At 42.7% G+C, this 27,954-nt stretch overlaps 1 protein-coding gene across 3 annotated transcripts in view; it reads left to right on the plus strand.

Annotated features, from left to right (window-relative positions):
* Positions 1-27,954, plus strand: part of REPS2 (RALBP1 associated Eps domain containing 2) — a 228,487-nt gene that overhangs the window by 185,938 nt on the left and 14,595 nt on the right. For all 3 annotated transcript variants that reach the window (XM_036840950.1, XM_036840952.1, XM_036840951.1), the window contains exons 15-17: positions 9,794-9,877; positions 10,934-11,079; positions 18,882-18,987. In XM_036840950.1, the coding sequence (XP_036696845.1) occupies positions 9,794-9,877; positions 10,934-11,079; positions 18,882-18,987 (336 nt within the window). The remainder of the gene's footprint in view (positions 1-9,793; positions 9,878-10,933; positions 11,080-18,881; positions 18,988-27,954) is intronic.

Consider the following 27,954-nt stretch of genomic DNA (forward strand, 5'->3'; position numbering starts at 1 on the left):
CAGTGGGGAAAATGGGTCTCAAGAGAATCTTGCCGTATATCACCTTATCTGTGAGGCCTATGTTGTTGACTCTTAGGGCGGTGTTGTAATATGGCTTTACATATGGGATGAATAGAGGGTGGGGCTCAGACTTGGTTCTATTACTAGAAAAGAACCAAAATCTAGTTATGGTCAAATATGTTTCTTTTAGACCAGAATGCAGTGCCCATAGTCCTCTAGTTGTAACAGCAAGTCTGTTTCATGGATGTTGTCCATAATCCAGTAGGTTCCAGGAATCCCTGAGTGGTTATGCTTTGTGACTTTTGTATCCAGGGGCTAGTTGTCCATTATAGTTGCTGATTATCCACTTCCATTGAAATTGTCCCTGAGCTCCTCTGTCAGTGTTCCCCCAGGTGTCCCTGATGTTGGATTGGCCTGCTGTAAGGGCCACCAGAGATACTCAGTGCAAGCTGCCTGAGATGTTTCTACTGAGGCAGCCATGAAATCTGCTTTTATTTGTAAAAATGTCTTCCCCCCAGTATTGGTAGCAGTAATATCCAGTGGCACAAATTTGGATTGTGGGCAGCCTGCTCTGTGGGATCTGCTTATTATCTAAACTAGAGTCAGCACTCTCCCAGTCAAGGTTTTCATCTTTTGGCAAGAGGGGAAAAGTCCCTTATGTTGAGTTAGCTTCTACTTGCAGAAATAGATCCTGTGCCTGGGAAACCAATTGTAATTTTACTCCCAATTATGATAGTAGCTGCCATTAGTGAATAGCTACTGTGTTATTGTGCTTAGCACCCTAGACAGATGTTTCACTTAATCTTCACAATGCTAGGAGTTAGATGGATTATCCCCTTTTGCAGATGATGAAATTGTGGCTCAGAGAGGTTAAGCCCATGCCCAAGCAAGTGCCAAGCCTGGATTTGACTCCAAAGCCTGTGCCCTGTACCTGCTGTGCTCTGCGGCCCCAGCTACCATGGGGTGAAGTTTTTGACTTGTCCACTGGAAAATGAAACAGTGTTGGATTCATTACTAGTTCATTGCATACATTGATCAGAGGACCTGCTGTTTGCTGGTCTTCAGCTTCGGCACTGGGAAAGCGAGAGTGAAACAAGACCCAGCTCCTGCCCTCCAGGTGCTTATACTTCAGCTCCATTTCTGTCTCTCATAAGTGACTTGGGTCATGGATTTTGGTAATTGTTCTTGCAGAGAACTCAGTCCTCTGGATTTTCTCTCTGAGACTGACTGTGGAATGATGGGGTTTGTTGTGGCCACTGTGCTGCTGGCTGTTGGTTCTGCATCTTCTATGCCTGGGTTTGACCACAGGGCTTTCTGGTGTGTCCTTAACCAGCAGAGATTGGGGTCAGGTTAAAGTCAAGCACCAAATGACACTGAGACTACCACTAAGATGCTGGAGATCCCCTAGATACAGTAGCAGAATTATCTGCTCACCTGCCTAGAAATTAGCCTTGCCCTTTGTGATTCTGTCTTGGGATCTACCTGGATTCTTGGGAGGTAAATGAAGCTGGAGTTTCTTTTTCTAATCTGTCAGTAGCATGAATATGTGATTCTTTGCTTGTTGCAAATTCGACTTTTATTTATTTTTTAAAAACACATTCATGTTTCTTTTTTTTAAAGATTTTTTTGATGTTGACCATTTTTTTTAAAAATAAATTTGTTTATTTTACTTATTTACTTTTGGCTGCATTGGGTCTTCGTTGCTGCGCGCCGGCTTTCTCTAGTTGCGGCGAGTGGGGGCTACTTTCGTTGCAGTGAGTGGGCTTCTCATTGTGGTGGCTTCTCTTGTGGAGGAGCACGGGCTCTAGGCACTTGGGCTTCAGTAGTTGTGGCGCATGCGGGCTCAGTAGTTGTGGCGCACGGGCTTCGTTGCTCTGCGGCCTATGGGATCTTCCTGGACCAGGGCTCGAACCTGTGTCCCGTGCATTGGCAGGTGGATTCCTAACCACTGCACCACCAGGGAAGCCCAATGTTGACCATTTTTAAAGTCTTTATTGAATTTGTTACAATATTGCTTCTGTTTTATGTTTTGTTTCTTTGGCTGTGAGGCATGTGGGATCCCAGCTCCCCCGACCAGGGATTGAACCCACACCCCCTGCATTAGAAGGTGAAGTCCCAACCACTGGACTGCCAGGGAAGTCCCTCGACTTTTAAATAAAAGTCTTACTGGTAAAAAATTTTGCACAGCTTCAAATATGTATTTATTTATTTATGAAACCATATTGCATATACCACCTATTGCCTCCATGGTAAATGGAGAAGAAAACAAGAAGCCTAGTTAGTTTTTGCTGGAACACCTGTGGCCTTTTCCAGACTAGGACCTTGGAGACTTGGTTTTCTCATTTCTTAAATGAAGAGTTTGGGCCATCAGTCGTCCCTAGCTGGTCTGGGCTAGCTACATAAAAATCACCCAGGGAGCTTGTTAAAATAGAAGTTCTAATGTTCCAGCCCTAGGAGATTCTAATTAGAGAAGTCTGGGGGTAGTATCTAAAAGTCTGAAATTTATAAAAATTCCCCAGATAATTCTCTTATGCAGCTATATTTGGGAACCACTGGGCTAGAAGTTCTAGAATAAATAAACAGAATTGAGTTGAGAAGAAACTTCTGGTGTGTTTGAAGACTCAGGTAATACTTATGTGCCTGGAGCGGGTTCCCGATCAGCAAACTAACGCAGTTATGATGCAGAGGTAAATTGGAGCCAAATGATGGAAGATCTTTTTTTTTTTAATTTTTTTTCCTATTCCTTTATTTTATTTAATTAATTAATTAATTTATTTTTGGCTGTGTTGGGTCTTCGTTGCTGCACGCAGGCTTTCTCTAGTTGTGGGGAGCGGGGGCTACTCTTCTTCGTTGTGGTGCGCGAGCTTCTCATTGCATGGCTTCTCTTGTTGCGGAGCACGGGCTCTAGGCGCGGACTTCAGTAGTTGTCGCATGCGGGCTCAGTAGTTGTGGCGCACGGGCTGTACAGCGCAGGCTCAGTAGTTGTGGCACACGGCCTTAGTTGCTCCGCGGCATGTGGGATCTTCCCGGACCAGGGATTGAACCCGTGTCCCCTGCATTGGCAAGTGGATTCTTTTTTTTTTTTTTTTTTTTTTTTTTTTTTTTTTAAACATCTTTATTGAAGTATAATTGCCTTACAATAGTGTGTTAGCTTCTGCTTTATAACAAAGTGAATCAGTTATACATATACAATATGTTCCCATTTCTCTTCCCTCTTGCATCTCCCTCCCTCCCACCCTCCCCATCCCACCCCTCTAGGTGGTCACAAAGCACCGAGCTGATCTCCCTGTGCTATGTGGCTGCTTCCCACTAGCTATCTATTTTACATTTGGTAGTGTATATATGTGGCAAGTGGATTCTTAACCACTGTGCCACCAGGGAAGCCCGATGGAAGATCTTTAACTGGCTGAGAGATTGTGTTGTGTGCCACAGGCCTTAGGGACCCATCGAGGGGCCTTGAGAAAAAGTGTTTTGATGAGAAGGCGCTTTACAAGATGAGTTCCTCAGCGGTATGCAGGGTGGATTAGACCAGGGGAAAAACCGAAGGCTGGAGAAAGACCCACTGAAGTTTCGGCAGTGGCCCAGTTTTGGGGGGGGGGGTGTGATGAGCACCTGGGCTCAGATGGGAGCCGCGGGGCCTTTGTGAGCTCGCCTGCCTGGGTGGAACTGGAACCTGAGACGTGTTGTTTTTAAGCTACTTCAGAAAAAAATCCATAAGTTATCAGTGTTCTGTTCATGTGTTTTAACTACCATAAGGAATGATTTTTATTGTGTTTGTGTCCAAGAGGTTTTAGAGGAGTGCAGTAAATAAATTCTTGCAGAGAAGTAGTTGGCGGCAGCAGCAAGAGCTGCTACTGCAGGGAAGCGGAGAGGCAGGGAGGGAGCCCTTCTTGCCCAGCAACAACCCGTCCTCACCCTGCCTCACACGCTTGGCCAAGGCTAGAGGCAGAGGGATGTACGTTTGACTTGAATGGAGTTTGCCATTCAAATCAAATGGAATGGTTTTCCTTTATTCCTCTAGAACCCAGTCTGTAGGTCAGTGTTTCCCCAAGTGTGTTCCACAGAACATTAGTTTTGCTGGATGGTAATGTGAATTACATGAGAATAAGGAGTCGAAGCCAAATACGTTTGTGAACTGCTGGGTTAAACAAAGGCAGTGGCTTCCTTTACCTCACAGGAGTTCAGGGTGTGTGGCGTGCTGTGCGCTCTCTGGATTTCTAAGAGGGAGAGACTCTGCAGTGTTTCCTAAGCTTATGTGTAGAATCTTTTCCCCTCCAGGTCAGGGACTGGCAAACTATGACCCACACACCGAATCTATCCTGCCACCTGTTTCTGTAAATGAAGTTTATTGGGATGTAGCCACGCCCGTTCCTTGTATTGTCTGCACCTGGTTTTGCACTCAGCAGCAGAGTTGCAGGTTGGCAGCAGAGACCTGGAGACCCAGAGACCGAATGACGGGGACAACTGAAAGTATTTACTATCTGGCTCTTTCCAGAAAAAGTTTGCCAGTCCCTCCTCTAAGAAATTCGTGGAACTGGTGTTCCCTTGGAACCCTTATTGGATGGGTTGTTCTACCACTGGTTTGTGATGAGTCTGCTTAATTTTATTCAGCTACTGTGCTGCCATGTTTCTTTGCTCTTGCTTTAAACTATTTCCTGTCTCAACCATTTGCCCATTGTCTAAGATGGAAGCCAGGACTCCGTGTATCACTGTTCTTTCACTTCCCACACTCCACCAGTCTCCAAGGAGGTATCCAGTTTCCAGTCTAAATAGCTCTCAAATCTGCCTAACCTCACTCTCACCAGACTGGTTTGAATGACCATCGTCTCTTGTCTTGTTTACTTCTTTAGCCTTCTAATTGAGTTCCCTTCCTCCAGTATGGGTTGCTTCCAATTTGTTTTACTCATTGGATCCAGAATGATCCTTCTAAAACACAAATCTAGTCAGCTCACTTCCCTACCTGAAATCCTTCATTGGCCCCTGTGGCCCTCGGGATAAGCTCCAAATCCGCAGTATGGATGTACCAACCAAACTGTAGTCAGGAAAACAGAAACTGCTCTAGGTGTTTCACACTAGAAGAGATTTCATTCGTGGAATTAGGTGCTTACAGAAAGAGTTAGATGTGCTAGAGGAGCAGAGGTGAGTGAAGGCCACCGCTAGCAGGTTTACCACAACTTACTGGAAGTGCAGATATTCCAAGAACTAAAGGAAACAGCTGGAGATGCTCAGGCTGCCTGCAGCATGGAAGTCATGATTTGCAGGGAAATGTCCAAGGCCACAGCAAGATCTTCTGACTGCTGAAGCCCATGCTTTTCTGCCCACCGCTGCCAGAGGAGCAGTAATATAGCTTGTTTTCTCTCACCTCCTTGGTTTCATGTGAGTGACTCTCAGTGGCAGTAAGGAACTGTGTTGAAAGGAGATTCTATAAATGTAGTTCCCAGATTCTGACCCACTGCAGTGTAGGGAAGAGCATAGACTTGGGGAATGGTACTGAGTGGCTGATAAATAGTCCAGGACGACCATCTGTAAGACCATGTGTGGTCCAATCCACTGCCCTTCTCCAACTTCAGCTCTCCCATTGTTCTCCACTGTTCACACTTATTCCACCCTACTAGACCCCAAGTTCCAGACTTACTAGAGTGTATTTTTTAAGAGGCCTGAAACAACAAACATTTATTATCTCATAATTTCTGTGAGTTACAGATTCAGGAGCAACTAATCTGGGTGGTTCTGGCTCAGGGTCTCTCATTAGGCCACAGTCAAGACATCAGCTGGGACCCGTGTCATCTGAAGGCTGGACGGGGGCTGAAGGATCCACTTCTAAGATGGTGCGTTCACATGGCTGTTGGCAGGAGGCCTCAGTTCCTTCTTATGTAGGCCTCTCCACAAGGCTGTCTGAGTGGCTTCAGGACATGGCAGCTGGCTTCCCCCAGAACAAGTGATTCAAGAGACAGCCCAAGGAGAAACATACTAGAGTGCTTTAACTCCCCTCTTCTGGGAGCACATTATCTGGTGTCTCGGGTCCGGTTGCCTAGAAGCAGAACCTGAGCTGAGGATTCTTGGAAAGTGACACATCAGATGTATAATATAATTATCTGTATAATTGAATAACTGAATGATCCCTTCTTCTGGTGGAGAATCCAGATGCTTAGCCTCCCTGGGCCTATGTCCCTTTCTGGGGAGCCAACTGAGCAGAGCCCATGTTGTCCCATCAAAACCCCACAGCAGTTCTCAGCATCCTGAGTGGCAGCACCTTCCAAGTCCATGTGACCTGTCCAGGTTTTTCGTTGCAAAATTAGAATGAAAATATGTTTCTCATTTCTGGATAGGAGAGTATTAATATTAAAATGACAGTTATATTTTCAAAAGGGACCTTAGCTCAAGTTTCAATGAGCTCTTGGCTAAAAGTGCTTTTTCCTGGCTTGTCACATCCCGGCTAGGTATGTGTTGTTACACATGGAGCCATGAGGGTAGGACTGATATTCCAATATTAATTGTAATCCACATATTTATTTCTTTCATAAAGTTCAGGCATTGGATTTCGCTTCAGACAACCAGAACTTTTGGACAAGGACGTATTGTCCATATTGATAGCAGAGTTGTTCCCCCATTTCTCTAATACACAGTGAAGAAAGGGAGCCACTGAGGTCCCCCTGTTTTCATGGGTTTTCATTCTCCCAGAGTTGTTAACTTAGAAAAGTCTGAAGAAATAGCAACAAAATCTCCCAGTTTGTTCTGCTTGCCAGCTGCTAAGTCTTATGTAAGCTTCATACTATTTTCATGAAGGGAAGTGAAATAGTTTATTGGGAAGAGGGGCTTTTGCATGTCTATGTCTCATCTTTAGGTTTTTTAAATTTCTTTTTTTTTAAACACAAAGCTAGTTTTCTTTTTCCATCTCTTTTCCTGGGATAAGTTCTGGCTGGGGTGAGGCTCTGCCTTTCCAGGTCCTTCCTAATTCTTGTGTTCTAGGCCCCTCCTGAGATTTGCTCTTTTGAATGTTAATAGGTGGACCCATTTAGAATGGATCCTGGAGCAGTAGAAAGTGGTGGGGAGGTCTTGAGTTTCCTCTTAAGGAGACTGATGGTTAGATCAGCCTGACTTAACACTGTGGAGTTGTTTGTTATTAGTCATAGAGCTAGAAAACCCAGGCCCTTGAATACAATTTCAGGAAGGTAAATTTTAAAATGGAAAACAGTTTTCAGGCTTCACAACTGCTCCTCATCCTTCCCAAGCCCCACCCCATTGTTGTTGGTGATTTAGAGATGTTTACAAGAAAAGGAAGTCAGTGATAAAGACACTCTACTGCTTTTGCTGTGCTCAGAATCCTCATTTTTGTTGAAAAGAGGATGAAATTTATCATTTCCCTCAATATTTCCACAAGAAGGAGACTTCACTCATCTCCCCAGGAAAGGGAGCGTTAGGATGGACACCTCTCTCCACCTGCCTGATGATATGGAGGGGAACTGACCAACTGAAAGGTGGGGTGACTGGTCCATCACTTCTTTCTTCTCTGCCTGGCCGCTGGGCCATGTGGGCGCACACCTTGTGGTCCCTGTGGAGACCGGGTGGGCCGTAGCAGGGCAGGCAGTGGATTGGCAGTGGAAGGCGAGTGCGGGCCTCAGGTCCAGGTCCTGTTCATCAGCACAGGTCACGGGCAACCCTGCACTAGGTGCTTGTCAGGTCCTTGCTCAGCCATGCAGAAAGCTGACATTGGACTCATGCATCTTGGAGTGTGATGCCATCTGTCTGAACCCCCGAGAAGGTGGGGGAGCCTGACCATGAATGGCTCTTGACCGACTTCATTTGGATGCTTCCGGGTACTTCAAACTCAGTGTATCCCAGAGCGGGCTCCCCTTCCCACCTGCTTCTCCCTCGGTTCCTGTTGCGGGGATTGGCCTCCGTGCTCTCGTGGTACCCCAGCATGCCCTCCCGGGTGTCAGAGCCTGGGAGGCCCCTCGATCCTCCTTTCTCGCCACCCCTGTGCAGGGCCCCTGTGCACCCAGCTCGCAGCCGGGATGTCACCTTTGCCTGAGTCTTGGCGACCCACAAGGCCGGCTGCTGTTGTAGCCCCCGCACACCCTCGCCGTAGTCCTTATTCCCCTGAAGCCTGTTTGCCTGCTCATTCTCTGCCTTTCCCGCTAGACTGCAAGGTCCAGGGCTTGTTCATCCTTGAACACTGGTGCTGGTACAGGGGCTGCCTGTCGTGGCTGTTGGATAGATATTTCTTGAGTGAATAACACTCAGGCCCAAGAGTGCTGGAGGCTGTATAGCATAGTGGTCACAGCCCAGCTTTGGAACCTGAGGCCTGGGTTTGGACTCTGCTATTTGTGTGATCTTGGGTGAGTCCCTTACCTTCTGGGTCCTTAGTTTCTTCCCTACTTCCTAGGACTGTGATGATGAAATGCAATAATCCATGCAAAACACCTAGAGCAACATGTGACACATAGCAAGTGTTCGGTGGTTCATAGTACACATCTCTTAATAACACTAACAACAACAACAATAATAATACAGTTGCCCTTAATGGAAAGGGGAAGGCTATAAGAAAAACTTGGAACTAGGAATCACGCGTGTTGAGTGCCTGCAGCGTGGGTTTCAAAGAGGCGGGGAGTTGGTTGGGCACCAAGGACTCCAGCGCGGGCAGTGGAAGTGTAGGAGCACACGGGCTTCCTGTGGGAAAGAGTGGGCAGGGAGGGGAACGTGGAGCAGGAGAACCCAGAAGAGAACCTTGAAAAACCCCGCACGTGAGGGCTAAGAGGAGCCAGAACAGGAAGAGAGAATGATTCCAAGTAGGAGGCTGCGACTCATCAGATGCCAGGGACAGGAGCTTTACAAACATAGCCGAGGGTGCCGAGCTGGGCTGCTGGTCTCTGAAGACCAGAGGCAGCTGGAACGTGATGGGTGGGGCGGTGGGCGGGGAGGAGTAGGGTCCGAGTAAGGAAGAAGCCAGGCCCCGCAAGTGTTTGCAGAGGGCTGCTTAGCTAGCAACGAAGTAGGTGCCCTCAGGCCCGTAGGTTGTACGCTGCAGTGTGTGTTTCTGTGATGCAGATTAGTTTGTGGGTCAATAGAGGACTGATAATGTGGAGGTCACTGTTGGTTCACATGTTAACATTTTGCATCACTGGCTAATAGTGGCTGAAAGCCAAGGACTCTAGCAGCGCTGAATGTAGCAAGCCCGGGAGTTAGGGAGCTGAGCAGGACACCCGCGCTCCCTGGGCTCTGCGCCGGGCTGTGTGGCCCCGCTGTCTTGCAGGCCTTTGGGGCCATTCCTCCCCCGTCTTTGTGCTTTTATTCACGGACTCCATACCACTCGGCAGCCAGAATCCCTCTGTTTACCCCTTCCATCATGCTTACCCCTCACCTTTTTTTAAGGTAAAGAGTCATATCTACTACAGTGTTTATCAGAAATTTAATATTTAAAAAACTTTCAGTGCATTTTGTTATAATTATTGTTTTTGTTAGTGCTCGGGTTGAAATTTTAACTTCTTTCCCCACCCTATTTTTCTGATAAACTTTGTTATTCTTAGTTTGTGCTTTCGAAGCATTAGTTTTTAGCAATATATACATCCAATTATAGAAGACATTCCTGTGACTTCTTTTCCTAAGATTGAACAATGCTGGGAGGAGGGATGGGAGGGAACAGCAGGGTCTACAGAAGCTTTTCTCAAGGATCGGCAGACCCGACCAGCCTTGGCTCTTTCTCCTTAGTAACTCTTTTCCTAAGCTCTCTTCATTACATATTTAGGTGGTTATGTTTTTGCATTTTTTTCCTTTCTGTGATCTTTTGCTACAGTCTGAACAAGGATCTGAGGCCGAGTTACACCCTCAGCTGAACAGAGCCCCCTCCCAAGCTGCGGAAAGTAGTCCAACAAAGAAGGTAAGGCCAGCGTGAGGGTGTTACTGTGATGGCCTTGTGACCCCTTCCTCCCCTGGGCTGCTTGCCTCTGTTAGCAGACATACCGTTTTAAAGTTTTCATGCCCTGACATGAATGTTTACGATCCATATTTCCTAGAATCTGGGTTCTTTGTGAAGATTAGGGTCCTGATGATTCCTGGGCTCCACCTTGATGCTTCTGACAGTTTGTACTTCCCTCTTCAACCTCCCAGCTAAATATGGTGGCCTTGCTTTTAGCAAGACCAAGAGGTGCAGTGGGGAGCCCTGCACCCTGCTAAGCCTTGAGGAGCACCCTGGGGGCTGGGGTGGTCTCCCCTTCCTAGTCTTTTTGCCACGGTCTCCCCTTGCCCACCCATGTCACCAAGTCCTGGGCCATTTGCTCGCTCACTCACCGTGCTCTCCCATTCGTCTTCTCCCCCTCCTTTCTCCTTCCCCATTTTCTCAGGCCCTCCTCCCATCACAGAGCACGGGGGCCTGGGCTCGGGAGCACAGGTGAGGCAGGGCCTCCAAGGAAGCAGGCCAACTGTCTCCTTCCAGAAGACACAGTGGCTCGTCAGCTTGGCTTGATGTAGGAGCTGGGGGTAGGAGAATGATGAGCATATGACGAAGACCTCTACAAACTTTAAAACTTAGAACAGATTCAGAACATATTCCCAAAAGCCCCAAAGTGAGGCAAGAGTGAATTTTGTCTTCAGTAAGGAAAGGCCCCGTGGTGTGAGATGCACACAGCATTTAAACAAGAAAGAAGGGGAGGGAGAGAGGGCATCTGAGTCCTGTGTCCTTCCAGGTGACAAAAGAGGTAATAGGCTGCAAGCATGAAAAAAACAAGAAAAAGAAAGAAGGAAAGGCCCCTGGAATCTGATGCCCAGGTCTCTCCAGGTCCTGCCAAGCCACGAATCAGCCACTTGTCCTGAGGTGTGGAGTTTGAATAGAGCACACGACTGACCTTGGGGATAGGCCGAGAGGAACATGGGGCATTGACATGATGGGTGGCATTTAATTGTTTAACTTTTGGTTTTTTTTTTTTTAAATCCACAGGACATACTGTATTCTCAGCCCCCATCAAAGCCCATCCGTAGAAAATTCCGACCTGAAAATCAAGCTACAGAAAATCAAGAGCCTACTACTGCTGTAGGCGGGCCAGCTTCTGTAGCAACCGTGAAACCCCATCCAACAGTCCAAAAGTAAGTAGAACAGATAAATGAGCGAAAGGTCGGAAACTTCATTTTAAATCTGCATATACATGTGTAAATGTAAACTTACATTTACACTCATCCCCGTGGACAGGTGTGATTTTAATGGTTATAGTCTTACCTTACTCATTTCTATGATGGAATTACAGTCTCCCAGTCACATAGAAAGAGGCTTTCTAAGTGATAGGGCTTAACTTGACCCCAGGGACGAGCAAGTCCCAGGCTGGGATGTGCTTTCGGTTGGTTTGATTTCCTTCCCCTCCTCCCCTCCTCTGCCTTTCCTTCCTACCCCTCTTCTTTGTTCTGGCCTGTGTTTTCCTGGGAAGAAGACAGTAATATAAATGGCAGTTTCCCTCTTTGCCTGTCTTATCTCATGTTCCCCGGTGCACGTGGCCAGCTTCAAGACTCTCAGACCCGACTTTGAGTAGATGTGGTGTGTGATTCCTTTTCATCCCCATGAAGAGGTTCTGTTGTTGAGCATCTCAGCACAGAACGGTCACATGCAGAGCTGCTAAGATATCTGTCTGTATGATCAGCTGGATGGAGGGTGGAGACACCTGTGGACATGGCCCGGGACCGAGAAGACCACCCTTCTCCAGGCTTTGGCTTTAAGAAGAGCCATCCCTTGCCTCAGTGAAATTGAGCCAGGTGTCCAGGGCAGAAAACTGCTGCTGCGTGTTACTTCAAGTGAGCCTGACTAGTCACTAACACAAATGCTTGGGATATGTCATGGCACCACTCCAGGGGCCTTGTGGGTCTCAGGGGCTGCTTCGGAGTTACTCCTGCTTACACTGTTATGGGAAGAAAAGCAACAGGTTCTGTGGGTGCAGCTTGCCTTTGAAGCCAATCCCCATTCTGAATCTGTGCAGCACTCTTCTTCAGGTAATGGCTTTTGTTTTTTCCAAATAGACAGTTCCCTGGTAGTATTAGTGCATAAAGGAAGTATATTTTGTCCTTAATAGTCACTGAGAGCTTTGGCCATCTTCCAGCCTAGAGGATGGATCTCTATCAGGGACACAGACAGCTAAACTTGCTTCCATGTTCTCCCCAGCTTTCCACTGTAATCTGCACTTCACATCAATGCTAGTCACTCAGTGGTGGCTACGACATCCTCCAAAGTGGATGGCAGGGCTGCTGGTGGAGTTCATGCAGAGATCTTTTTTTTTCATCTTTTATTTTTAAATATATAAATTTATCTATTCAGTTTTGGCTGCGTTGGATCTTCGTTGCTGCACGCGGGCTTTCTCTAGTTGTGGCGAGCGGGGGCTACTCTTCGTTGCGGTGCGCGGGCTTCTCATTGCAGTGGCTTCTCTTGTTGCGGAGCACGGGCTCTAGGCGTGTGGGCTTCAGTAGTTGCGGCACGCGGGCTTAGTAGTTGTGGCGCATGGGCTTAGTTGCTCCGCGGCATGTGGGATCTTCCCCGACCAGGGCTCGAGCCCATGTCCCCTGCATTGGCAGGCGGATTCTTAACCACTGCGCCACCAGGGAAATCTGAGTTCATTATTTTTAAAGTTCTCAAGCAAAATGATTTCCTAAGCATTAAAATTACATCTTGAGTGCACACTTCAGAGAAAAAAAAGTACTATACACACAAATATTATCAAGATATTGCAATCTTTCATTTGCAGACCTTAAACTAACATGATATGTCCTATTGGTAGTTTAAAAATAACAAATCTGCTCCATTTAGGGGAGAGGAACTAATAAAATATTCTCTCCAAATGAGCTGCTGAGTCCAGGTTATAAGTAATAAACAGCTCTCCAATTGTGTCATCATTAATGAGCTACCCGTAAGGACAGAAGTGGGTTTTTCTTAGAAATAATTTAGCTTGATTTTTTTTCCCCATATCTAATGTATCTGCTAAGGATGGATTTTGGGAAAAGAGAATTGTTTGAACAGTTTAGAACTAGAGATATTGTGTGGCAGTACTGTGACTGAACCTGTGCCAGCCTCTGTGGCCTTTGCTCTTCTCTGGAACCCCAGGAATTGTCCTGGGCCGCCCCAGGGCATTCCAAGGAGCTTGCGTGGCAGTGTCTGCTTGTCTGTATGACGTTCTCAGTGTGGTTGGGATTCTATTTCCCTTCCCTCCTCATGTTTGGCAACACTGGAATATCTGTGGGGTTGATGATTGGCATCTCTAATGAAAACCTACCATTTCCAAGAAGAGAAAAGGCAGTATAAACTCACTTCTTAAAAGCTGTACTCAGAATTCCGTGGGAGAAATCAGGGCCCAGGGTGAAGGCTAAGAAGATTTTTCTCATCTAGAGACCCCAGTTTATATTCCTTCAAACATTGGTTCAGCTGCTTGAACATAAACCAGGTAACAGTCACTCACGTAACATAGAAATTAACTAATTTCTTATGTAAAAGTCTGAGTTGGTGAGTGGTCCAGAAGAGTACCTGCCCAGAACCCAGGTACCTTCTGTCGTCTTGTTTTAGATCCCTGTGAGGGTTGCCTTTATCCATAGGGTCGGAGGTGGCTCACCTCTAACATGTTCGTGTTCCAGGTCCCAGGAAGGGGGAAGGAACAAATGGAGAGAAAACAGATTACTTTTAAGGACATGACTCAGAAGTGGCATACATCACTTCTCTCGGATCCCTTTCACCCAGACTTAGTCACGTGGCCTCATCTACTTGCAAGGGAGACATGGGAATGCAGCTAGTTTCTAGTTGCATGGCCATGTGCCTAGCTCAACCTGAGGAGATGCTACTGAAAACAGGAAGGCATGAGAATAGGATTGGAGGACAGTCTGCCACAGAACTTTCAGTGGATGAGCCTCACAGTACGCAGTTCTAAACTGAGAGATCGCCTGATGTACAACAGCAGCAGGCGAAATAAACACCTTGCTGTTACTCCCTTATCTTCCTCCTTGGAAACCAGGCCACTTAGAGCCCGCCTTGGAACAGTGAGTAACAAAGTTAGGAGAACCTGGAGAGACAAACTCTAGAAGCAAGTCTTAAGAGGTGAGGCAAGTTAGACACCTTTACTGAACCCTTGAGAGGTTTTTGGGGCCGGATCCTGTCTTTGTGTTACTTAGGGCTCATTTGGTTGTAAAACATAAAAGAGCAACTTGAGCTAGCAAAACCCTGTTCATTATTATAAGAATACAGGGGTGACTCATGGAAACCAGGGGCAGGGATGGATTGGGAGAGAGGACTGTATACCTGTTGGCTCTCCTCCTGATTCTTCTCTATTTTCTGTCATTTTTATCTGTGAAGACTTCTCAACCACCTTCAGCTCCAGATGTTACATTCTCACTGTGCAGGGCCCAGGCTAAACCAAACTCTTAACCAGGACCCATACATCCCTGGGAGAGAGAATCTGGTCAGCTTAGCACAGGCCAGCATCCGTTCAAGTGTGAAAACAGAGCTGAGCCTTTCTTAAGACAAATAGGACTGTCTGCCTGGGGCCCATCCCTGTGGAGGGAGGGGGAAGGGGATGGAGACAGTTCCCAGAGAAGGGGAAACTGTTATAAGCTGACACACTTAGCGTGGTACTCGTTTAAGTAGGGGCATCCAGTTCTGATCAACATGTATTTTCATAAAACTTTTGGACTTCCCTGGTGGTGCAGTGGTTAAGAATCCGCCTGCCACTGCAGGGGATACAGGTTCGAGACCTGGTCTGGGAAGATCCTACGTGCCTCGGAGCAGCTAAGCCCGTGTGCCACAACTACTGAGCCTGCACTCTAGAGCCCGCGAGCCACAACTACTGAGCCCACATGCCACAACTACTGAAGCCCGGGCTCCTAGAGCCCGTGCTCCACAACAAGAGAAGCCACCGCAATGAGAAGCCCGCACGCCACAACGAAGAGTAGCCCCCTCTCGCCACAACTAGAGAAGGCCTGCGTGCAGCAATGAAGACCCAACACAGCCAAAAATAAAATATAAATAAATAAATTTATTAAAAAAAACCTTTTTGTTTTGTAATAATTATAGATTCATAGGAAATTCAAAACTAGTACAAAGAAGTCCTGTGTATCTTTCACCTAGTTTCTCTCAATGATTACATTTTACCTAACTGTAGTATAATATCAAAACCAGGAAATTGACGTTGGGACAGTGTATATGTATAGTTCTTTGCCATTTTATCACATGTGTGTGTCTTGTAACCACCACTGTAATCAAGGTACAGGAGTCACCCTTACCCCGTCTTCTTCTTTACTCCTGACCCGTGGTAACCATTGACCAGTTTCCCATCTCTATAACTTCGTCATTTTCTGAATGTTATATTCATAGAATCACACAGCATGTGACCCGAGTTTGGCTTGTTTTCACTCGGCATAATGCCCTTGACATCTGTCCAAGTTGTTGTATAAATCAGTACTACTAAGCAGTATTCTATGCTATGGGTGTACCGCAGTTTGTTTAGCCATTCACCTATTGAGAGATGTTTTGTTTGTGTCTAGTTGTCGAGTATTACAGATAAAGCTGCTGTGAGCATCTGTGTACGGGTTCTTGTGTATACCTAAGTTTTCATTTCTCTGGGCTAAATGTCCAAGAGTGTGATTGTTGGGTTGTGTGCTAAGCGTATATTTAGTTTTTAAAGAAACTGCCAAGTTGTTTTCCAAAATGGCTGTACCATTTTATCTTCCCACCAGCACTGTATGAGGTTCAGTGTCTCCACATCCTCACCAGCATTTGGTATTGTGACTGTTTTTTAAATTTAGCTGTTCTAATACGTGCGTAGTGGTATCCCACTGTGGTATTAATTTGCATTTCCCTAATGGCTAGAACATCTTTTCATGTGTGTATTTGCCATCATGTGTCCTCTTTGGTGACATGTCTCTTCATCTCCTTTGCCCATTTTCTAATTGAGTTGTTTTTTAATGTTGAGTTTTGAGAGTTCTTTATATATTCTAAATACAAATCAATGTGGTTTGCAATGTTTTCTCTCAATCTGTGGCTTGTTTTTTCATCCTCTTAAAAGAGTCTTTTGCAGAGCAAAAGTTTAAAAATTTTAAGGAAGTTCAACTTACTTATTTCTTTTCCTTTTATGGATTGTGCTTTTCTTGTCACCTCTAAAATCTCTTCACTAAGCTCTAGGTCCTGAAGATTTTTTCTCTTACGTTTTCTTCTAAAAGTTTTATAATTTTACACTTTACATTTAAGTTGGTGATCCATTTTGTGTTAATTTTTATATAAGGTGTGAGATTTGGGTCAAGGTTCATTTTTTGGCCTATGGATATTGAATTGCTTCAGCACTTTTGTTGATAAGGCTGTTCTTTCTCCATTGACTTGCTTTTGCACGTCTGTCAAAAATAAGTTGGTTGTACTAGTGTGAGTCTATTTCTGGGTTCTTTATTCTGTTCCATTGATCTATGTGTCTTTCCCTCTGCCAATACCACACAAGATAGTAACGAAGATTAGTATCTTCATTACTTCACCACTTGATACTATAGCTATATAAGTCTTCTGTTTTTCCCACTTATAATTATTTTTCAAAATTGTTTAGCTATTCTGACTCCTTTGACTTTCCATTTGATTTTAGAATAATTTTGTCTTGAGCTACAAAAATCCTACTGGGATTTCTATAGGAATTATGTTAAACCTTTATGTCAATCTGGGGAGAGCTGACATCTTTTACTATGTTGAGTTTTCCAATCCATGAACATTTATTTCTCTATTTATTTAGATCCTATTTTATTTTTTTCATCAGTGTTGTATAGTTCTGAGCATGTAAATTACGTATATGTTGTGATATATCTAAGAATTTCAGCTTGAGTCTTTATAAATGAAGTTGTAGTTTTGATTTTGATTTTCAGGTGTTCATTGTAAGTATATCAAAATACTATTGATTTTTGTAGATTAATCTATCTTGCAAATTCACTTCTGTCCTTACTGAAATCACTTGTTAGTTCTAGGAGTCTTTTATAGATTCCTTGGAATTTTCTTCATGGACCGTCGTGTCATCTACAAATAGGGACAGTTTCGTTTCTTTCTTTTCAATATGTGTACCTTTTGTTTCCTTTTCTTGTATAATTGGGCTGGCTAGGACTTCCAGCACTATGTTGAAAATAGTGATGAGAGTAGAAATTTTTGCCTTGTTCCTAAGCTTAGGGGGAACCATTCAGTTTTTCATTAAGTATGATGTTAGCTATAGTTTTTTTGGTAGAGGTTCTTTATCAAGTTGAGGAAGTTCACCTCTATTAATAGCTTTCTGAGAGTTTTTATTATAAATTGGTGTTGCATTTTATCAGGTGCTTTTTCTACATTAGTTGATATGATCATGTGATTTTTTCTTTCACCTGTTAAGATGGTGAATTATATTGATTGTTTTTTGAATATTGAATCAGTCTTGTATCCCTGGAGTAAACTCCTCTTGGTCATGATATATAATTCTTTTTTATATTGCTGAATTCTATTTGCTAATATTTTATTAAAGATTTTACATCTATATTCAGGAGGGATATTGTGTCTAATTTTCTGTCTTGTTAGGCTGCCCCTTTCCAAGTCCTTTGGCTAGAGAGAGCAGAATTATGGGGAGGCTTTATATTGTCTGCTCTCATTGGCATTTATGGGATACATGAAATGAAAAAGAAAACCTAGGGAATTCATGGCTATTCTTTCCCTGGATATTGAGTTCCCTAGCTGGTTTGCCTTCTTCACTCCACTTTGCAGAGTCATCTTATATTATTCTATATATTATGTCCAGGGTTTTAACTGTATTTAGTGGAAGGAATAGAGAGAAGTGTGCCTACTCTGTCTCATCCTGAAACCAGAAATCCAATCTGTATCTTGTAAAGAATAGATTTTGAAGCTTCTTCCCTTCCTATTTATGGGTAAAAAAAAAAATTAATCTTTCAACTTGTTGGGGAGGGGACATGCCTTCTACAGGTGAGCAGAGTGGCTAACATAGTGTATATTCGTAGTGATCAGTCACCAGATCTCTCTAGTGGTCACAATGCATTCTAGTTCAGTCGCTCTGGCCTAGAACCCTTCTCCCAGTGATTACAAATATGTTTGTTTTTCTAGGGGAACTTAGATTGCCCTTTTGCTCTGAGAATTCAGTATTTCTTGCTGTGGGATATAAGAATGTAGATTCTACAACCACATTGACAATTTTGAGGGGGAAAGAGGGTGCTAGGAAAAATTAGGGCCAGACAGGCAGCGTAAGCAGAGACAGTAATGGGCTGGGGTGGGATGTGTGGTCCCTTTAGTTATACCTGTTCTGTGAATTTACTCTTGACTTAATTTGGGAAGACTGGTATTAAAACATTTTTGTGTTTTTCTCAAGTGCCACAGAATGTATGTTGGTGTATGCACATGCACACACGCACTCACACACATACACACTCAGGCATTCATGCCAAAAATAATAAATAAAAGAGAGGTATGTAGGCTGGCTAAGTTAATGTAGGATTTTTTGCTAAAGGGAATATTATTCTATTCTTTTTCTTCACACTTGTCCACGGGGCCACTTGCAGTTCTTTTAAACGCCATTAATGATTGCACAAAAAGGGCATTCCAGTTAATGTCGTTTGTCAGGAAGAAATAGTTATTAAAATGTCTTTGGATAAATGGAACGAAGAGTGTTTGAAAAGGCCCAATTCACAGCTTTTCTTCAAGTTATAAAATGGAAATTACTTCAGGTGTAAATAATTCATCCCAACAAATTTGTTTCCTTTGGTGTGTGCCTGCCTGCCTGCCTGTGTGAATATCTGATTTTATTTTTGGAGCCCTGTGACATTAGCCCCTTGTTAGTTTAGCACTTACCGTGAATCGGAGAGTTCTGACCCACAATGATCCAGACCTCTAAGTTCTATTTCAGTGAACTGTTTGTACTTTTTTGTAGACAGTCTTCCAAACAGAAGAAGGCTATTCAAACTGCTATCCGCAAAAATAAAGAGGCCAATGCAGTGCTGGCCCGGCTGAACAGTGAACTCCAGCAGCAGCTCAAGGTAAGCAGCTTCCTGAATTTGGATTACCAGGCTTTGTGTCTGTCGTGTTTTGTTTTGACAAACATTGGCTGAGCATCTGGTTCCATTCCTGTTGGTAGGACTTGATCTTTGTTCTCAAACTCCTTTTGGAAGGCAGAGTTGCTGTATTTAAGTTTCGTGGGTTGGTTCTTGTATGCTTAGAGGAAGACTCGTAGCTTTAATATGCAGGCTGCATATTGTGTGCTAGTTAAAAAGACAGAGAAGCTATTACAAAGGCTCTTTGAAGCATTCTTTATTGTCGAAGCCTTCTGGGTAAACCCTTCATTTGTTTAGATCCTCCATGAATGATGCTATACTTATTTCAATGGAAGAGGGTAGCCCTGATCCTCTTGAAGGCTAACTCCTGCCCTGGGATCTTGGAAATGGTTCCATATCAGCTTCTCAAGGACATCACCCCCTCCTCATCGCCTGTTTCTCTTCACCATTAATCTCCCCTGTATTAGTTTCCCAGGGCTGTCCTAACAAAGTGCTACAAACTTGGTGGCTTAAAATAGTAGCAACTTATTCTCTCCCAGCTCTGGAGGCTAGAAGTCTGAATCACGGTGTCAGCAGAGCTATGCTATCTCTGAAGGCTCTAGGGGGGAATTCTTCCTTTCTTCTTCCGGTTTCTGGTGGTGGCTGGCAGTCCTTGGCTGGTAGATGCATCACTCCAGTTTCTGCCTCTGCTGTCACATGGTGTTTTGTCTGTGTCTCTCTGTGTCTGTGTCCAAATTCCTCTTTTTATCATGCCCTCTTTTTATAAGGATACCAGTCATTGGGTTAAGGCTCACCCCAATCTAGCACAGTCTCATTTCTTAACTAGATTATATCCACAAAGACCCTGTTTCCATAGAAGGTCACATTTACAGGTACGGGGGGTTGGGAGTTAAACATATATTTTCGGGGCACCCACGACAGCCCCTGATTCTCTGCTGTTGTCCAGTGTACTGACGCCACATCCTCCTGCTGCTGCCGCCCCGTCTCTCTGGTTTCCTTTTCACAGCCAGGTTTCTTAAGAGTTGTTTTCATTTACTGTCTCTCATTCCTCACCAGCAGTTTTCTCTCCCTCCACTTCGTTGTGGCTTTCATTCTCCTCCACTTACACCCCTCTTACAGCCAAATTCAGTGGGCCTGTTTTAACATTATTTGGATTTTCAGAAAAATCTATGCCATTGACCGTTGACCATTCCTTCTTCTGAAATGTCTTTTCTAACTGGTTTTTGGGATATCATACTTTCCTTGTTGTCCTTCTACTTCACTGGTGATTCCTCTTTAGCAATCTCTGCTGTCCCTTCCTTTTTTATTTTCTGTTTCGTTACTACCCCGCTTTGCCCTAATTTTTTTTGTTTGTTTTATTTTTTTTGGCTGAGCCATGTGGCTTGTGGGATCTCAGTTCCCCAATCAGGGATTGAACCCAGGCCATGACAGTCAAAGCCCGGAATCCTAACCACTAGGCCACCAGGGAGCTCCCCCTAATAGTTTATTATGAACATTTTCAAGCATACAAGAAAGTTGAAAGAATCATACAGTGAATATTTTCATAGCCACAACTTTGGTTCTGCCATTCACATCTCGTTGTACTTGTTTTATCACATGTTTTTCTATCCCTCTTATCTATCCTTCAGTCCATCTTATTTTTAACATGTTTTCAAGTAAATTGCAGACATCTGTATGCATCCCCTAAATATTTTAACATGCATATCATTAACTAGAGTTCAATATTTTTACAAGTTTTTCTCATGTTGTAAATTTTACATACAATGAGTGTACAAATCTTAAGTGTACACTTGCTGACTTTTTAACAAATGCATCTACTTATGGATCTCAACCCCCTATCAAGATATAGCACATTACCATCTCCCCGGAAAGCTCCCTCATGCTCCTTCCCAGTTAATTTCTGCCCCACTCACATAGAGGTAACCACTATTCTAAACTTCTTAGGCCATACTGTTGCCTATTCTGTAACTTTATGTAAATGGTGTCCTCTGACATGTACTTTTATGGAAAGCTTCTTTCACTTAGTATTATGTTTTTGAGATTCATTTTCATTGTTGTATGTCTCAGTAATCTGTTCCTTTTTATTGCTGAGTGGTATTCTATTGAGTGAATATGCTGCAATTTGGTTATCAATTTTCCTATTAGTGGGCACCTGAGATGGTTCTAGTTTTTGCTATTTTGAATAAAACTACATTCTGGGATAAGTCTTTGTGTGGGAATATGTTCTCATTTCTCTTGGGTAAATTTCTAGGATTAGGATTAGTAGGTAATATGGTGACTGTGTGTGATTAGTTTTAATAGAAACTGATAGAGCTTTTCCCAAAGTGGTTGTAGCGTTTAGTACTCCCACCACTACTGTGTGAGAGTTCTGGTTGTTCCTCATCCCCGCCAACACTTGGTGTTATTGTTGTAATTTTTAGCTAGTCCTGTGGTGAGATAGTTTTTATTTTACATGTCCTTAGCACTTTTCTATGTGATTATTTACTTTTCATATATTTTACTTTATGAAGTGTCTTTTCCAAATATTTGGCCATTTAAAAATCATTTTCAGCCTTTTTTGTGGAGTTGTAGGTAGATGCTTTTTATATATCTTGGTTACCAGTCCGTTGTCAAGGTATATATTTTATGAATGTTTTCTTGTAGTCTTTGTTTTGCCTATTAATTTTTTTAACTGAATCTTTTCATGAACAGAACTTTTTAATTTTGATAAAGTGTGATTTATCATTTTTTCCTCTTATGGTTTATTAACTTTCTTCCTATATAGGGAAACTTTGCCTACATCTAAATTATGAAGATATTCTCCTATGTTTTCTTCTGAAGCCTTTATTGTTATAACTTTTACATTTAGATCTATGATAACATTTGGTTTTTTTAAACTACTTTATTGAGATATGATTGTACATACCTCAGTAAAGCTGTACATATTTAATGTATGCAACATGATGAGTTTGGAGATAATTATACATCCATGAGTCTGTCACAGTTTATGCCATAAAACTGCCCATCACCTCTAAAAATTCCCTCTCACCCTCATTATTATTATTTATTTTTATTGAAGTGTTGTTCCTATAGTTGCTGTACAATGTTATGTAAGTTATAGGTGTACAATATAGTGATTCATGATTTTTAAAGGTTGTACTCCATTCATAGTCATTATAAAATATTGGCTATATTCCCTGTGTTGTACAATATATCCTTGTAGCTTATTTTATACCTATTAATTTGTACCTCTTAATCTCCTACCCCTATAATGCCCCTTTCCCCTTTTCTCTCCCCACTGGTAACCATTAGTTTGTTCTTTATATCTGTGCGTCTGCTTCCTTTTTTGTTGTCTTCTCTTTTGTTGTCTTCTCTTTATCTTTTGTGAATCTACTCTAGGTTTTTGTATTTGCTTTGTTGTTATCATGAGCCTTACATAAAATATCTTGTAGATATAACAGTCTATTATATTCTGATAACAACTTAACTTGGACTGTGTATAAAAACTCTACCCTTTTACTTCCCCCTTTTTGTTTTTGATGTCACCATTTACTTCTTTTCATATTTTGTATTCATTAACAATTTATTGTAGCTATAGTTATTTTTAATATTCTTTTCCTTTAACCTTTATACTAGATTTAAGTGGTTAACACACTACCATATTACAGTAATAGAGTATTCTGAATTTGACTATATACTTAACTTTACCCCAGTATATTGTATGTTTTCATGTTACTAATTAGTGTCCTTTCATTTAGCTTGAAGAACTCCTTTCTACATTTCTTGTAAGGTAGGTCTAGTGGTGATGAACTCCCTCAGCTTCTGTTTGCCTGGGAAAGTCTTTATCTCTCCTTCATTTCTGAAGGATAACTTGGCTGAATAGCATATTCTTGGTTGGCAGTTTTTTTCTTTTTCTTTTAGCACTTTGGATTATCATCCCACTCGCTCAAAAGGTGCCTGCTGAGAAATCCACTGATAGCCTTATGAGAGTTCCCTTTTAAGTTACAAGCTTCTTTTCTCTTGCTGCTTTTAAGATTTTTCTCTTTGTCTTTGATCTTTGACAAGTTTATTATAATGAGTCTTAAAGAGGAACTCTTTTTTAAAAAAATAAATTTATTTATTATTTTATTTATTTATTTTTGGCTGCATTGAGTCTTCGTTACTGTGCACGGGCTTTCTCTAGTTTCGGCGAGCAGAGGCTACTCTTCGTTGCAGTGCCCACGGGCTTCTCATTGCGGTGGCTTCTCTTGTTGTGGGGCATGGGCTCTAGAGCACAGGCTCAGTAGTTGTGGCTCACGAGCTTAGCTGCTCCGCAGCATGTGGGATCTTCCTGGACTAGGGCTCGAACCCATGTCCCCTGCATTGGCAGGCGGATTCTTAGCCGCTGCGCCACCAGGGAAGCCCAGGAGGAACTCTTAAGGTGAGTTTGTTTAATGATCTGTGAGCTTCATGAACTTGGATATCCATATGTCTCCCGAGATTTGGGAAGTTCTCAGCCATTATTTCTTCAAATAAGCTTTCTGCCCTCTTCTCTCTCTCTTCAACTTCAGGAACTCTCATAATTCACAAACTATTTCTTTTGATGACATCCCATAGATCATGTACCTTTCTTCATTCTTTTAAATTCTTTTTTCTTTGTTCTTCTCTGACTGGATAGTTTCAAAATCCCTGTCTTCTATCTCAGATTCTTTCTTCTGCTTGATCCATTTAGATGTCGATGTTCTGTATTATATTTTTAATTACATTCATTGCATTCTTCAGCTCCAGAATTTCTGTGTAGTTCTTTTTTATGATTTCTGTCTCTTTGTTAAACTTCTCATTTTATTCGTGTAGTGTAGTTTTCCTGATTTAATTGACTTCTCTTTCTGTGTTTTCTTGCAGCACATTGAGTTTCCTTAAAATAGCCATTTAAAATTCTTTATTGGGAAAATCATAGATCTCCATGTCTTTGGGATTGGTTACTGGAAGATTATTGTAATTCTTTGGTGGTGTCACGTTTCCTTGAAGTTTTGTGTTGCTGTCTTCACATTTGAAGTAGCAGTCACCTCCTCCAGTCTTTACTAACTGCCTTCAGGAGAGAAATACTTTCTATCAGCCCATTAGAGATTCTGAGAATTTCTCAGATCTTCTATGGGTACACTTGCTCAACATTTCTTTTTCCTTCTTGTGGCAGAATTCTTAAGCTTGTATGCCTTATTCTGATCCTGCACAACACCAGGCCAACTGCTAACAGCCTCCCTTTTGTTTCCCAAAGATGGCACTACAGCTCAAATTTGTGGTCTCTCATGGTGCACAGATTTGGGCCAGCAAGGCTTTCTGTATGTGCTCAGTCATTCATGCTGCTGTCATCAAGAATGTGAACAGGAAGCTTGCCACAAGTTGGTGGTGTGTGTAAGTTCCATGGAGTGCTGAGAGTGCCCCATGGCCAGTTGGAAGATCCCCAGGGGCTTATGGGTGGGCTTCTTGATGGAGTCCCTGGACACATTTAGTGGGATCCATGTTCCTTTAATCCTCTTTTGAGAGTCCTGTTCGCCACTCTCCAGCCTCTTCCCCCTCCCCACCCCCAAGTCATGCAGTTCACAATTCAGTGCTCTGGATGGGGCGAGACAGGAATGAGCCTCTTTGACAGTGTCCCACACACCCAGGGAAACTGGGTGCTCACGTATGCGCTCTTCCTTCCCCTATGGGAGAAATCATAGGCCAAGATCTTTTTTAGTCCTAAGCTGTGCTGCTTTGTGAGAACGTGATGTGAGTAGTCAAACAGTTCTTCTTGCCCTCCGCAGTGCATCTAGACTTGTATTATTTTTCTTTAGCATTGTGCTGGAACTTCTCTGCCTGAACCTTGAACTTCCACAAAGGCTGTTTCATCTGTGGGTGATTGTCTAAAACAGTGTTTTCGAGGGTCTCCTGGACTGTGGCTGAGAGGGGCTAGAGCTGCTTCATGGGCCCCTGCTTGGTCCAGAGCTGGAACTGAGGTCTGTGTGCCTATTACCTGATGCATGGCTGGACGAGACTCCTCTTGGGTCCCTTGGTGTATGGTGCTGGATCCCAAAGCTCCCAAAAAGGCCCTTTGTCTGTGAATAGAGGCCAAATTGTTATTGGCAGGGGGATATGGACGAAGGATGTCTTACTCAGCCGTGCTGATGACATCACTCCTGGTAGTTCTATTTTTAATTTTTTAAATGAACTTCCATAGTGTTTTCCATAGTGGCTGCACCAGTATCTATGATACATTTTGAATTATGTTTTATATATGCTGTGAGATTAGGGTCAAGGTTCATTTTTTTCCATACCAGTATCTCATTAATCTAGAACCATTAGAAGAAAAGAGTTTCTTTTCCTCCTTGGATTACTCTGGTGCCTTTGTCAAAAATCTAATGACTATATAAGTGTGATTTATTTATGGGTTCTTATTCCATTCTATTAACCTATTTGTTGATCTTTTTTTTTAAACGTCTTTATTGGAGTATAATTGCTTTACAATGGTGTGTCAGTTTCTGCTTTATAACAAAGCGAATCAGCTATACATATACATATATCCCCATATCTCCTCCCTCTTGCGTCTCCCTCCCACCCTCCCTGTCTCACCCCTCTAGGTGGTCACAAAGCACTGAGCTGATCTCCCTGTGCTATGCAGCTGCTTCCCACTAGTTATCTATTTTACATTTGGTAGTATGTATAAGTCCATGCCACTCTCTCACTTCGTCCCAGCTTACCCTTCCCCCTCCCTGTGTCCTCAAGTCCTTTCTCTCAGTCTGAGTCTTTATTCCTGTCCTGCCCCTAGGTTCTTCAGACCCATTTTTTTTTTTTAGATTTTCTATATATGTGTTAGCATACGGTATTTATTTTCCTCTTTCTGACTTACTTCACTCTGTATGACAGTCTCTCCATCCATCCACTTCACTACAACTAACTCAATTTCGTTTCTTTATATGGCTGAGTAATATTCCATTGTATACACGTGCCACATCTTCTTTATCCATTCATCTGTTGATGGACACTTAGGTTGCTTCCATGTCCTGGCTATTGTAAATAGAGCTGCAATGAACATTTTGGTATGTGACTCTTTTTGAATTATGGTTTTCTCAGGATATAGGCCCAGTAGTGGGATTCCTGGGTCGTATGGTAGTTATATTTTTAGTTTTATAAGGAACCTCCATACTGTTCTCCGTAGTGACTGTATCAGTTTACATTGCCACCAACAGTGCAAGAGGGTTCCCTTTTCTCCACACCCTCTCCAGCATTTATTGTTTGTAGATTTTTTGATGATGGCCATTCTGACTGGTGTGAGGTGAGACCTCATTGTAGTTTTGATTTGCATTTCTCTAATGATTAGTGATGTTGAGCATCCTTTCATGTGTTCGTTGGCAATCTGTATATCTTCTTTGGGGAAATGTCTCTTTAGGTCTTCTGCCCATTTTTGGATTGGGTTGTTTGTTTTTTTGATATTGAGCTGCATGAGCTGCTTGTATATTTTGGAGATTAATCCTTTGTCAGTTGCTTCATTTGCAAATATTTTCTCCCATTCTGAGGGTTGTCTTTTCGTCTTGTTTATGGTTTCCTTGGCTGTATAAAAGCTTTGAAGTTTCATTAGGTCCCATTTGTTTATTTTTGTTTTTATTTCCATTTCTCTAGGAGGTGGGTCAAAAAGAACCTTGCTGTGATTTATGTCATAGAGTGTTCTGCCTATGTTTTCCTCTAAGAGTTTTATAGTGTCTGGCCTTACATTTAGGTCTTTAATCCATTTTGAGTTTATTTTTGTATGTGGTTTTAGGAAGTGTTCTAATTTCATTCTTTTACATATAGCTGTTCAGTTTTCCCAGCACCACTTATTGAAGAGGCTGTCTTTTCTCCATTGTATATTCTTGCCTCCTTTATCAAAGATAAGGTGACCATATGTGCGTGGGTTTATTTCTGGGCTTTCTATCCTGTTCCACTGATCTATACTTCTGTTTTTGTGCCAGTACCATACTGTCTTGATTACTGTAGCTTTGTAGCATAGTCTGAAGTCCGGGAGCCTGATTCCTCCAGCTCCGTTTTTCTTTCTCAAGACTGCTTTGGCTATTCGGGGTCTTTTGTGTTTCCATACAAATCGTGAAATTTTTTGTTCTAGTTCTGTGAAAAATGCCACTGGTAGTTTGATAGGGACTGCATTGAATCTGTAGATTGCTTTGGGTAGTATAGTCATTTGCACAATGTTCATTCTTCCAATCCGAGAACATGGTATATCTCTCCATCTGTTTGTATTGTCTTTAATGTCTTTTCATCAGTGTCTTATAGTTTTCTGCATAGAGGTCTTTTGTCTCCTTAGGTAGGTTTATTCCTAGGTATTTTATTCTTTTTGTTGCACTGGTAAAGGGGAGTGTTTCCTTAATTTCTCTTTCAGATTTTTCATCATTAGTGTATAGGAATGAAAGAGATTTCTGTGTATTAATTTTGTATCCTGTGACTTTACCAAATTCATTGATTAGCTCTAGTAGTTTTCTGGTAGCATCTTTAGGATTCTTTATGTATAAGTGTCATGCTATCTGCAAACAGTGACAGTTTTACTTCTTCTTTTCCAATTTAGATTCCTTTTATTTCTTTTTCTTCTCTGATTGCTTTAGCTAAAAATTCCAAAACTACGTTGAATAATAGTGGTGACAGTGGGCAACCTTGTCTTGTTTCTGATCTTAGTGGAAATGGTTTCAGTTTCTCACCATTGACAGTGATGTTGGCTGTGGGTTTGTCATATATGGCCTTTATTATGTTGAGGTAAGTTCCCTCTATGCCTACTTTCTGGAGGGTTTTTATCATAAATGGGTGTTGAATTTTGTCAGAAGTTTTTTCGGCATCTATTCAGATTATCATATGGTTTTTATCCTTCAATTTGTTAATATGGTGTATCACATTGATTGATTTGTATATATTGAAGAATCCTTGCATTCCTGGGATAAACCCCACTTGATCATGGTGTATGATCCCTTTAATGTG

The sequence above is a fragment of the Balaenoptera musculus genome, chromosome X (genome assembly GCF_009873245.2).
Source record: "Balaenoptera musculus isolate JJ_BM4_2016_0621 chromosome X, mBalMus1.pri.v3, whole genome shotgun sequence".
Lineage (NCBI taxonomy): Eukaryota > Metazoa > Chordata > Mammalia > Artiodactyla > Balaenopteridae > Balaenoptera > Balaenoptera musculus.